Source organism: Trachurus japonicus, chromosome 8 (genome assembly GCF_045865225.1).
Source record: "Trachurus japonicus isolate A0001 chromosome 8, Traja_1.0".
In the NCBI taxonomy this organism is placed as follows: domain Eukaryota; kingdom Metazoa; phylum Chordata; class Actinopteri; order Carangiformes; family Carangidae; genus Trachurus; species Trachurus japonicus.
The window spans coordinates 4961757-4975343 of record NC_140914.1 but is presented as its reverse complement, the minus strand read 5'-3'; the positions used below and the strand labels follow the sequence as shown (position 1 = coordinate 4975343).

General features: G+C 41.5%; 1 protein-coding gene across 3 annotated transcripts in view; it reads left to right on the top strand.

Annotated features, from left to right (window-relative positions):
* Positions 1-13587, top strand: part of asic2 (acid-sensing (proton-gated) ion channel 2) — a 524547-nt gene that overhangs the window by 463464 nt on the left and 47496 nt on the right. For all 3 annotated transcript variants that reach the window (XR_015036256.1, XM_085783410.1, XM_085783409.1), the window contains one exon: positions 10970-11120. Coding sequence is in view for 2 of the 3 variants with exons in the window: in XM_085783410.1 (XP_085639536.1) it covers positions 10970-11120 (151 nt within the window). In the remaining variant the exon portion in view is untranslated. The remainder of the gene's footprint in view (positions 1-10969; positions 11121-13587) is intronic.

Here is a 13587-nt window from a genome sequence, read left to right as displayed (position 1 = left end):
TATTTTCGGCCACAAGGTATGAAAAGTTAAACCAGTTTTCTTTTGTTTTAACTTTTAATTTTCACATCTTATCTGCTCCTGAGGGCTGACAGACACTACAACACTCTCCAAAGTCGGTTTATAATTCTAGTTTACAGCTTTAGGTGGTCGTTTCTGTTGTGATCTGAGCTCATGTTTAAATACTAAGACACTTTATCAAAAAAGGAAAAAGAGATGATACATTATACTAAAGGAAGTCCAATTTACTTCACTTTCCCAGGTAGGTAGAGCCTCTGCTGCTCGACTCGACTCTCCTCCATTTCTCGACAGGCTTGAGATCTCATTACCTTTTCCCATCTGACAGCTCCACCTAAGGCGGCAGATGAGCAGGGAGGTGAGAAGGAGAAAGAGGAGGGGAGACAGAGACAGAGACAGACAGAGACAGGGACGGGGTCAGCAGCAGCAGCGGCGGTGAGGATTTGCCAAGTAACAAAGGCCCCTAACCCTCCGTCAAGGATCTGTTAATGTCTTTGTCATCCTGCGGCTGAGGAGGAGCGTTCCTGTCTGACTGAGGTCTGATGGGACGTTGACCCGGCCCCGGTCCCGTCTGTCAAACATCATTAGCCTCGATAAAAGGCAGCGAGCACCGACAACCAGCCCGTCCTCGAAGCAATCACTGCCGATAGAAGAGAAGCCGGAGCAGAGAGAGGCGGAAAGACAATCACACACACACACAGATATATAACAGCGAGAAACAAAAACCGTAATATTAAAGGTAAAATATCCTAATTCAAATGAAGGGCAAACACATTAACACTCCTGGGTCAAGGAAGGAAGGAAGGATGAAGGAGAAAGATGAAGGGAAGAAACAGGTTGGGCCAATGAAGGAAGAAGAATTAAGGATGAGGGGAAAGAGGTAAGGAAGGAAGGAAGGAAGAAAGGAAGGAAGGAAGGAAGGAAGTGAAAAGGGAAGGAAAGATGGAAGAGGAAAACAGATTGGGTAAAAGGAAGGAAGGAAGGAAGGAAGGAAGGAAGGAAGGAAGGAAGGAATGGAAGGAAGGAAGGGAAAAGGGAAGGAAAGATGGAAGAGGGAAACAGATTGGGTCAAAAAGGAAGGGAAAATGGAAGGAAAGATGGAAGAGGGGAACAGATTGGGTAAAAGGAAGGAAGGAAGGAAGGAAGGAAGGGAAAAGGGAAGGAAAGATGGAAGAGGGGAACAGATTGGGTCAAAAAGGAAGGAAGGGAGGAAGGGAAAAGGATGGTGGAAAGAAAGAAGCGAACAAGGAAGAAAAGAAGAATGGAGGGAAGGAACAGATTGGGTCAAGGATGGAAGAAGAAGTAAGGACGAAGGAAAGAAGGGAGGAAGGAAAGAAGGAAGGAAGCAAGGGAAAGGGGATTGTGGAAAGAAGGAAGGGAAAAGGAAGGAAAGAAAGAGGAAGGGGCAGATTAGGTCAATTTGGTCGAAAAGGAAAGAAGAAGAAGGAAGGAAGGAAGGAAGGAAGGAAGGAAGGAAGGAAGGGAACAGATTGGGTCAATTTGACCCAGGAGGACAACAGGAGGGTTAAATTTACAGAAAATTTCATTAAGAGTTCTGCAGAAAAATACCATTATTTTACAGATTTTTCCTAAATTATTACAATCAAACGCTTTCAATAAAGTGACAATGCTAAGAGTTTTGCAGAAAAATACCAATACCACCGACAACCAGCCGGTCCTCGAAGCAACCACTGCCGATATAAGAGAAGCCGGAGCAGAGAGAGGCAGAAAGACAATCACACACACATACACACACACACACACACACACGGATATATAACAGCGAGGTAATTAAACTTTATGCGACAGTCTCCGACCAATTAGCCGACGAGGGCCAAACGGAGAGGGGACGCCTCTGGAGGTCTTTTCAACAGCTGCGTAAATGAAGTCAATCTGAGGCGTCATTAGAAAACACAAAAGTTCAATTGCTGCATCTCCAGAAGAAATGAGAGCTGTGATGTGATGTCGAACCGACTCTCCATTGTTTCTCCTCTGCAGAATAATCCACAAAAAACACACACACACACACATGCACACACACACACTGCACACACACACTGCACATCTTGTAGCTGCAACGTCGGAGGAGTGAAGCCTCCATGAATATTTATCCCCCCGTTCTCCTCTCCGTGCTCCGGCAGCTCCTGCTCTGTCATTTATTTCCTGCAGATACATATCTGTCGGGTTTAGCAACCTCTGTTCTGCACAGAGGTGAATGAACCTGTAATGTCGTGGCTCATATTCTTCCCATTTTTGTTCCATTGTGTTGTGTTGTGTTGTGTCAGACCACACACCGCCACACCGCGTCGATCAATCACTCACATGGGTAAACCGTCCATGAGAAGGCCAGTGTCAATAAAAGAGGAGGAGCATGAAATGAAAAATCCATCTTTAAGACGCTCGGGTGAAGAACCGGCACTTTGCCTTCAATTCAAACTCCTCGTCTTCCTCGACAATAAAAAACATTGTCTGGTTCCTGCTCCACAAAATTGAGGACAAAGTGCTTTCTCTCGCCTCTTATTTTATTTTTTCCTCAGAGCATTTGGTTTAGAGAGGAAGCAGAGACTGATAACAATCTCCACTAGCGTCAGCCTTGAAGCCCACAATGCACTGCAGCCAGGCAACAATAACAAAAAAAAAAGAAAAGAAGAAAAAATAGGTATTTTTATCATTTCTTCTCATGTCCTGCTGTGTGTCGACTCCAGATCTTTATGAAGTCATGATTGTAATTATCACAATCAACGATTCTCACTCAGCTCGTAGCCGCCGGGTTCAGCGTTCAACAAGGATCCCACTGTGATACAATCATGTGTGATGGATGAGGAGGAGTCAGCGGGTCTGAACCGGGCCTTTTTTATCTTTTATTTTCTTTTTATGCTCCTGTGCAACAAAATCCTAACCTGAATCATCAGTAGCTTTTTAAAGGGATAGTTCAACATTTTGGCAAATTGGCCCATTGCCATAATCCCTATAGTCATAGCAGTAGGTTCGTTACCTTTAATTGTCGGTGCAAGCTGTTTTTAGAACGGCGGAGCAGCCGCGAGCTGCTCAGAGCTACGCTACGGAGGCTCATGGGATTTCTTGGTTTCCCTCATCAAACTATCGCAATCCCATGAGCCTCCGTAGCGTAGCTCTGAGCAGCTCGCGGCTCTGCTCCGCCGTTCTAAAAATATCTTGCACCGACAATTAAAGGTAACAAACCTACTGTTATGACTATAGGGATTATGGCAATGCGCCAATTTGCCAAAATGTTGAAATATCCCTTTAAAAGAAATGATCAAAACTACATGTGACCCTGAAGGCATCGTAAATGTTAAAAACACACACAACTTCCTGGATGTTTTGATGCTTGAAATCACAGCTGATTTATGCAAAGGGAAGAAACTTGTCTTTGCTTACTTGTGCAGAAAACAAGATACAACAAAGACACAATACAATGTATCTCATCCAAAAAAGAGAATCACATTAAAAATTAAATTTACACAAAGATACAATAGAAGCTCGGTTAAAAAATTAGCAATGCGTACATGACGGAGACGAGGGAGCTGAGCTGCAATAAAAAAGATATAAAGAAAATCTACCGGTCCTTATTGATGAAGATATTTCATGGAGCAGCAGGAATAAATGTTTTTCTGTAGATGTGGTGAAGAAGCATCCATCCAACCATCCATCTGTCAGTTGTTTATTCCGTTTTACCCTGCACATCTGTAAATCTGCAAAACATCTGTGATGAAACGTTCATTTGTCCTGTTATGTTTGTTCTTTCGTTCTTTAATCATTCGTCCACAGCAGAAACTCCTCCTACATCCATCACCTGCTGCAAATCACTGCCACTTGCAAAATAAATGAATTATTATTCCACTGAAGAATCACAGGAAAGCTACGCACACACACACACACAGTCAACGTTGAGGTGGAGAATAAATATATTTTCTCATCTCGGCTTGTTTTTTCCAGACCTGCCGACTCAATTTGCATGAGAACATTTGACTGTTTGTTCCATCTGAGTTAAAACAGATGTGTCTGTGCCGTCTGTTCTGCAAACACCAGCCTCTCTGTGCACGCTCTGAACGAATCTGTAAACTGAATCGTTGGTGAAGAATACAGGTCAATAAGTTGAACTGACACTTTAAAGGAGACATATTCTGCCCCGTTTACACAAATTAAAATAGTTCCCAGGTGTCTTAAAGACATGTCTGTGACATGCTTCGGTCAAAATCCCCCAAGGATCAAACATCACAGCTCTTTTCATCCTCTCAAAACAGAACGGCTGGTTTCCGATCCTGTCCCTTTAAATGCAAATTAACCACTGCTTGCCCCGCCCCTTCTACTGGTACCAAGTAGGGGTGGGGTTATGCAAATTCGAAAACTACAGTAGTTACATCACTGGAAGACAACTGAGGGAACAGCTCCTAAAACCACATGGATTTAAACCTAGGGAGCCTGAAAATTACAGATTTTTTTTGTCAATTCTCACATTTTAGAGGCTGGAAGGCAAAACAAACACCCAGATATCTGTTAAAGAGCCTTCAAAACGTGATATTTCCATAATATGTCCTCTTTAATGTTGTATTCAGACCTGTGGCTAATTTGCTTTGGTCCAATTCAGCGGCTAAACCAATACAGTTTTCTTTTGGGTCGTCTGTGTTCACATGGTAACAGTCCCAAGCCTCACTCCAAATGGCATGTGCAAACCAGCTTTTCTCTCATTGGTCAGAAGGAGGAGGGGGTTACCTGGGAAAAACAAAACACAAGGAATAGAGGTCTCAATGGGCCTGAAAATTAATTCGAACTGCTGTTGAATTCCAGACCCGACCCGATCCAAGTCATGTTTATTTTCAGCCCGAACCCGACCCAAACACGGCCAAAAATGACAAAGATGAGACGGGACCAGCCCTTCTAAGCGACCTCTGCCCACTTCGCATCCATGCATGATTGCTGTGTTCATATTTGAACCAAACGAACCGATCTTTGAGGTGAAACGTGCTCCAGACAAACCACCAGGTCTGAATTCACCCTGAGACAGTCACCTGAACTCATCGTCCCAGATCTCTGTCTGCTGGACGTGGAGTGGACGCAGCCTCTGACCTCCTGAAGAGTCCTGCTTCAACATGAACATACAAACACCGTCTGCTGCACATACAACACATACATATAACAACAACAACAGCAACACAGTGTGTGGGTGGTGGAGACACACTGACAGAAAAACAGACCCTGCAGCATCACAACCTCTGGACTTCACGTCCTCTCTCATGTCTGTAGGAGAGACCAGAGGTCAGACTCTGAGACGCTGCTGAGTGAGTCTGCTTGTTTGTTGTTCTGTTGCACAGTGGATGTCACAACACCAACAACGACGAGAACAAGACCAAACTGTGATGTCGACGTGTCAGATAACTTGTTCAAAGGTGCTGGGAAAATTGTGATGTCAGACACGTATCTTTAATTTGCATAATCGCAGACAGACACAGTGTTGCACATCTGTAAATCTGCAAAACATCTGTGCATCTTTTAAAACCACTGATGGATCTTATTGTGCTCCTGTCAACAGAGTCCGTGCAGCTTCATTCCCACGGGACTGCAGACTTCCCCGTGTGTCACAGGAGCTGGTGAACATTAAAGATGTTAAATGTCAGGATGCAGCAGCAGCAGAAATCACAGCAGCCAGAGTTTCTAACACTCTCTGACATTAGTCAGTACAAACCAGCTCTTCTCAAACCTGAACCCACTGTTTCTGGTGCAACTTCACTGAAAACACTGAACTACGGCCGGCTGCATTAAACATCTCTAGTGGTGTGCACAAAATGTTACCATTTAGAGATAACAATATCAGGATCAGACACATATTCATTACAAAGTTTAAGGTGCAGAAATAACAGAACATAACATAACATGACATGATTTAACACAATGATAAACAATTTGACATAAGGGGGCACAGAAGACACAAATATATATCTTAAGTTGGATTAATGCAATTACGTATGATGGTTTTCATAGGTAGTGGATCTTTTTTCTATACAGTGAAATAATAAAGGAAACATTACCAATTTTGACATCAAATGATAACTAAATACTAAATGAGGTTATTTTTTATTAAACTTTCTCATTTAAAGCAGAAGTAAGTGATCCGGTGGTTTTGGCTAACTTCCTGTCAGCCGATGGAGTTAGCAGTCCCCGCCCTCGTCCCTACGTCACCACATTCACGCGCATCCCTTGGCTGCACACACAGGCACACGCTGCTGTGTGAATATGTGTCGGTTACCCACAGTCCCTCTCTTCCTCTGCCTCCACAGCAGCAGCAGTAGGGAGGATGGAGGGAGGAGGATGGAGGGAGGAGAGGGAATCAGAGCTGGTCAGGAATTGTTTACATTTTGCGATGATTAGCTGTAGATTTTATCCTCTGTCGGGAAGATTAGGAGCTTGTCAACAAACATTCCCACGTTCCCTGAAGCCCACGAGAGCTCCGTGTTGTGTTGACAACAGCGAAGGCGACACGTACTGTAGCCTTTCTGTATCTCGCCCAGCGCTCACGTTCATTGGTCGCCTCCCTCTGTTCGGTTCTGTTCTGTCGGCTGCTTCATGCTCTGGTGTTTTGTTAAGTTATAACTGTGCATCATATAATTATAGTGTTTCATAATGAGTCGTTACGTTAACTCTTAATCAGTGTGTGTGTGTGTGTGTGTGTGTGTGTGTAGGACGTGGAGGAGATCGTTAACACCTCCTGGGTGTTGTATCTGTGGTCACATGTCTCATTATCTGAGGCTCCGTCCACATCGTGATCAGATTAATTAAAGCAGCTGATGATGATGATGATGATGATGATGATGATGATGATGATGATGATGATGATGATGAAGTCTAACAGACTCTGACGGGTCGTGACATCCTCCTGAGGCGCTGTCCTGTAGTGACATGCAGCCACATGATGGATCAACATGGCCGATGGCTGTTTCTCTGTGTCCTTGTGCTGACATGAAGCTGCACTCTGCTTCTTTTCTTTTAGTTATTCTAGTTCTGCTGTTCTTCTTCTTATTGTTCTTCTTGTTCCTCTTCTTCTTCTTCTTCTTATCCACCTTTTTCCGAACGTCAAAAACGTAAGCCGGTTTTGCTCTTCCGGTGGAACTTTATGTTTACGTTTCATGTTTCCAGTTCTTTTACATCCCTTATTAACCCTGCTGTGTCCAACCAGTGCCCTTTTTGTGGGACGAGGGAGACGACCTTCCACATTTTTAGTGAGTGTGGGAGGCTCTCTGCGTTTTTTTACTCTGTTGACACGTGTTTTTAGTCTTTTTAATCAAACTTTTACAACCGCAAACTTTATTTATGGGGTGGGATACAGGAAAGAGAATAAGGCCATGTAGCTGCTGAATTTTATCGTGGGGGAAGCAAAGATGGCCATCTACATCTCTAGGAGAAATAAAATGGAAAGCCAGGCAGGTGTAGAGGCGACGGCGTCCGCAGTGTGGCGCTGTAACGTCCGCTGCAGGATCAGACTGGAGTTCTCCTTTTATAGATTGATGGGAGACCAGGAAGCTTCTCAGACATTTGGTGCCACAACAACGTCCTGTTTGCTGTTGTAAACAATGAACTTTCTTTTACCAGTGTTCTGAACAACTGATAGAGTATCTATTTATTTATTTATTGTTTGATTGCTTTGGGGTAGTTTGCGTGTATGTATGAATGTGCGTTTATGGTGTGGTTTTTATAAGATAAGGCTGTGGTTGGGTAGAATGAACAGCTGATAATGTCCTGGAATTTGTGAATAAAGTGTGGCTGTAAAAAAAAAAAAAAAATCTACTTCTTGTTCCTGTTCTTGTTCTTCATTCTTCTTGTTAGCCATCTTCTTTTCTTCTATTTCATCTAATTCTACTTATTCCTTTTCTTCTTGTTCTTGTTCTTGTTCTCCTCCTCCTCCTTCTTGCAGCTTGAAATAGCAGGAAGAAGAACAAGAAGCATAGTTGAACTTGTCCACCTATAACTTTCTTTAGAAGAGGACAAACTGTCCTGGTGTCAGTTTCATTTGATGTAGATGCAGTTTCCAAGTGAACCGTCACCTTTGTCCTTTGTCCTCCTCCATGACTCGTCTAGAAGGATCCACAGTTTGCTCCTGTAACTGTTTGTTGATTGAACCATGTGTTTATTGAAGCCGCTGCATTTTCTCAGGTTGTAATAATAATAAGGTGAGGTATTTATTCTTCCTCTCACTCGGAGCAGAGGACAAGATCTTAACACACACTCCTCAGTTCAATGCCAGACAACGGCACTAATTATTATTACAGCCTCCAAAATTATCATAAACTTTAATCAACATCATCATAATGAGCTTCGAGAGGGCGGGATTTATGGCGAGGACTGTTTCTATTAGAATGGGCTCATTTAAAGCCGAGTGTAAACCTAATGAATTGGCAGCCGAGCGCGCATTAAAACATTAAATCACATGTTAATACGAGGAGGACGCGATTAGATGTTTATTTCCTCTCACGGTGAACGCTGACTGAAAGCTGCAGCTCAGAAGAACGTCAGATATTTACACATCGTTTCCATCGGCCTCTTCACATCAATCAGTCGTATCATAGCGGCGGTGAAGTGGATGGTGCTTATAGTGATTATTATTTATGAGTGGAGACCTCACAACCACCGACTCATCTTCACACACTGGTGTGGTGATAAATTAAAGGAGGAGGCTGAATAAATGAGAGGAGGAACATAAACGAGTGTATGTCAATCCATTTTAACATTTAAAAGCCAGACAGTTTTGCCTATAGTCAAAAAGAATATTTCCGATATCCGCAAGTAAATTCTTCCTATCTAAAATTGTTATTTCAGATATCCACAACTACGTTCTTCCTATAGGACAAATGACGTCACTTTAACCATTCATGTGTATGGGGTTTGTCATTACAGATATCTACAATTCAGTTGCAGATATCCGCTATATGAAGTACGGATATCTGTAACTGAATTACGACTAGTACTAATTCCAGTTTGAGATATCTACAATTGGATTCTGACTAGTCATAATTCCAGTTAAAAATATCTTTAATTCACCTCAATTAAAGATATCTACATGTCCCTTTTCAGATATCTTAAATTAAGTTTTGACTAGGCGAAATGACGTTGAAGATATCTCAAACTGGAATTAGTACTAGTCATAATTCAGTTACAGATATCCATAATTCACATTCAGATATCTGCAACTGAATTGTAGATATCTGTAATGACAAACCCCATACACATGGATGGCAAAAGTGACGTCATTTGTCCTAGGAAGAACGTAGTTGCGGATATCTGAAATTTTCAGATAGAGGCAAAACTGAATTACAGATATCTTGAATGAAAAATCGAACTATTCAAAATGTAATTACGACAAGTCAGAAAGACATTGTTAATTCCGGATAGTCAAACTTAGCTTTTAAATGTTAAATCCGCTTGTCATACGAGTGGAGATGATTTCACATGAACCTGAAACAGGAGAAGATCTGAGGTTGATTATTTCAGACTCAACAGGTTTGTGTTTCCACTCGACCAGTGACACCAGTGACATCTGTATTTAGGCCTGTGGGAGGGTCGGGCAGCTGTGACGCTCTGTGCAGCATCTAAGAAGGACTCTATAGTAGATTTGTTGTGTTTTTGCTGCTTTGTTGTGAAGATAAATTCACATTTGAGAGTTTTCTGGTGTAAAACTGGTCCACAGAGATGTAGAGAATACGCTCAGATGAATGCTGGTTGCTTGAGGAGTTCCTCTGTTACACTGTTATTTTTTATTCTTTATTCGTTACTTGTTGGTCTTTTTTTGTGCCTCCACAGTCTCTTAATAAAAGCTGCGCACAATAATTAAGGAGCTGAATGCTCCTGCTGAAAGAGAGTAAGATAATGTGAGAATAAAAAGAGAGCGCTGCTTTGACAGCCTGCATTTATCACCAGACAAAGATACACTTCACACACACCTGCAGACATCCGCAGTGTGTGTGTGTGTCAATCTGAAATAAATAAAAAAAAACATCACTTCCAGTGTAATTGCACAAAAATGACTTAACCCTTTCAGGCTAAATGACTCTGAGAGTCAGAAGTCATTCTGACTCACGTCTCCACATCCTGCAGCGATTAGTGAGACACGACTGATATCTGTATTTACTGTCCACTTTACCTGACAATCATCATGTCTGGAGACTTTTCATATACGTCATATATTATGTATTTTCTGCATTTTTTATTTTTATTTCTTTGCAAAATGGCTCAATACCTGAATAGAGTCAGATGACCCTTGACATGCTGAATTGAGACATGTCGTAGCTTTAAAGTGTTAGTTCAACATTTTGGCAAATTGGCCCATTGCCATAATCCCTATAGTCATAGCAGTAGGTTCGTTACCTTTAATTGTCGGTGCAAGCTATTTTTAGAACGGCGGAGCAGAGCCGTGAGCTGCTCAGAGCTACGCTACGGAGGCTAATGGGATTTCTTGGTTTCCCTCATCAAACTCATCAAATACACAATCCAACAACTCCACAACGCTCTGGTGGACAAGTTGTGACCTGCACATTCACCACACTATGAGATAATAACAGAACGTTACCAGACAGAGTTGTTTTAGAGGGAAATGCAGAGACTGTTTGATGATAAACTGGCCCCGACGAGAACGTGCATCAGTGGTTTTGCATGAATTTACCTCTAAAACAACTTTGGGAAACCAAAGAAATCCCATGAGCCTCCGTAGCGTAGCTCTGAGCAGCTCGCGGCTCTGCTCCGCCGTTCTAAAAATAGCTTGCACCAACAATTAAAGGTAACGAACCTACTGCTATGACTATAGGGATTATGGCAATGGGCCAATTTGCCAAAATGTTGAACTATCCCTTTAAGCTCCATCAGTTGTGAAGGTATCAGGTGTATCCAGTGTTACCTCCATCAACCAGATCAATGAGTCATCACTTATCTCTCTCTCTCTCTCTCTCAGGTGTTCACCCGGTACGGGAAGTGCTACGTGTTCAACGCGGCGGAGGAGGGGAAGACGCTGCGCACCACCATGAAGGGAGGGACGGGGAACGGCCTGGAGATCATGTTGGACATCCAGCAGGACGAGTACCTGCCTGTGTGGGGGGACACAGGTAAGACCAAGGCCCGGACCTGTCCAGCACTCACCTGAGTCTCCTCTGTCTCTCACCCTCCACTGTATATAGTCACGTGAACATAGTTATGTCACCTATATGGGGAAATACATATACTGCAGGTGTATAACATGTATGAAACGCTCAGTAAACTCTATATTTATTTAATTATGAGAGATAAATATCTATTGCTTTGATATAACTCTTTTAAAACGTTTGGTAACACTTTATAATAAGTACACACTATTAAAGGGACAACGAGGAGTTTCTATTTGGTTATAAAAAAGTCTCACGTTAATGTGGATGAATCTACGTTTCCCACACTTGTTGATGGGCCCATTTTCGATAAATATATCGTTTTGTCTCTAGAGTTATTTTGTTATTATTAGTGGTGGTGGAGATGCTGGTCGAGCCGACCAGCGTTTCTTTACTTTCGGTTTCGTGGCGAGTCATGAGAATAACGCCGCCGAATCACCGTTTATGGTCGGAACTACGACGGTTTGTGATCGTCTTCGAACCTCTGACTTTAATTCTTGATGAATGAAAACATGAGTCTGTCTTGCGCCGGTCAAATAATTCTACGGTGCTCACGGAGGTGAAAACGCTTCGCTTTTCCAAAACTCCTCATTGTCCCATTAAGCATTAGTTAAGCATTAATAAATACTGAATTCTTCATTTCTAATGCATGAATACTCATTAGTATTTAGTTTATAAATAGTTATTGCTCATCAATGATGAGTAAAACATTTTTAACTGTTTATAAACGACATAATAATGAGTATTCATGTGTTATAAATAATGAATTCAGTATTTAATGCTTAACTAATACTCAATAGTGTACTTATTATTAAGTGTTGCCAAACATTTTTTTAATTTTAACAAATTTATCAATTTTATTGTTTATTTTATTGGTACATTTTAATTTTTACACATATACTGTATCTTCCCATTCTGAGGAAGTGGTCTCAGGCTTTCGGGCTCAGACTCAAGGGGAAGATATACATTTATTTATACAATATAAACATTTATACACAAACATACATATTAATGTGCATTATGTCAATATAAGAAATAGCTTTCCAATTTCCCAAAGGTTCTTATATGTCATTTTCTTATAAATGTTTTTATTTTATATGTACATATATTTCATATATGAAATTTGATATGTACATATATTACAGTGTGTGTGTGTGTGTGTGTGTGTGTGTGTGTGTGTGTGTGTGTGGGTGAATGTTTGTCCTAAAATGACCATTGTTTTCAAGGAAAGAAAAAGCAGTTGTCGCTTTATTTCCTTTTTAATAATAATTTAATATCTGTGTGTGTTTGTGTGTTTGTGCTTTTGAGTATCAGGCCAAAAACTAAACAACAAAACTGATTAAAACTTATTTTTGTTCATTACTCGTGTTCTCTCTTTCTCTAGAACACACAGCTGCAGAGTGTTTAACTCCATTTTGCCTCCTTTTCTCTTTCCCTACAAACACTGTGTTATTATCTCTATGTCATTTTGTGATAGACCAGGATGAAACAGCTCATTTACCTCCGTGGTTTCCTCTCCTCCTGCTGCTTCCTGCTGAAGTAGCTACACTTTATAAATTTATATTTTAACTGAAGGGAGAAGACAGTCGAGGAAAATCAAATAAAGTATTTAAAACTTTTATTCCCTCACTTGAGCCTTTGAGCCGTCACTCAGATTATTTAATTTAACCATAATTAACACAGAAATGACTGAGTGTCCCCCCTGATGATCTATATATTTATATCACACCCAGAAAATCCAATTACATTTTAAAGAAAGAAAGAAAGCTGCAGAAAACTGAGTGCAGGGTTTTTGGGGGGAAGTGAAACAGTGTTGTTAATGTTGTGTCTCTTACATGTGCAGCGTTTGCAGTGTTTTTATTACTATTTAGCAGTAATCTTAAGTATCACAGTGCAGCTGGTCGTATACAACATAATGCTCTCTGGGAGTCGATGAGACTCTAAAGCACGTCACCAACCTGTCAATCATGATCGAGATTGATCGAAAATCGATTCCATACACACACAGCTGTGAAAACCTGCTGTGAAAGAACAAAAAAAGGAGGGCAGAGCTTTATTCCTGTCATTCAAGGTGCAATTCCACCTTCTACCTGCAGTAGCAGTGTCCAGTGATGGGAATAATGGATTTATAGGTAACAGCGTTCATTTTTTCAGTAACAATAATCAAAAAAGCTACTGTTTCTCCCGTTATACCACCATTACTGACAATAAAATGCGCCGGCCCGACTTGACTCACTGGAGCAACTTTCACCCAAGCAGACTCTCTCTCAGTGACGGGACTCTTCAGTTTTTTGTTTTGTTTTTTATTCGTAAGGGCAAGAGAGGGGGAAGGAAGAGTGAGACAACGGCTTAATAAGTGATGATGATTGGCTTAGGTAGAGTACATTTTTTATCATAAACCAATCAGAAATTATCCGTGATGCTGCATCAT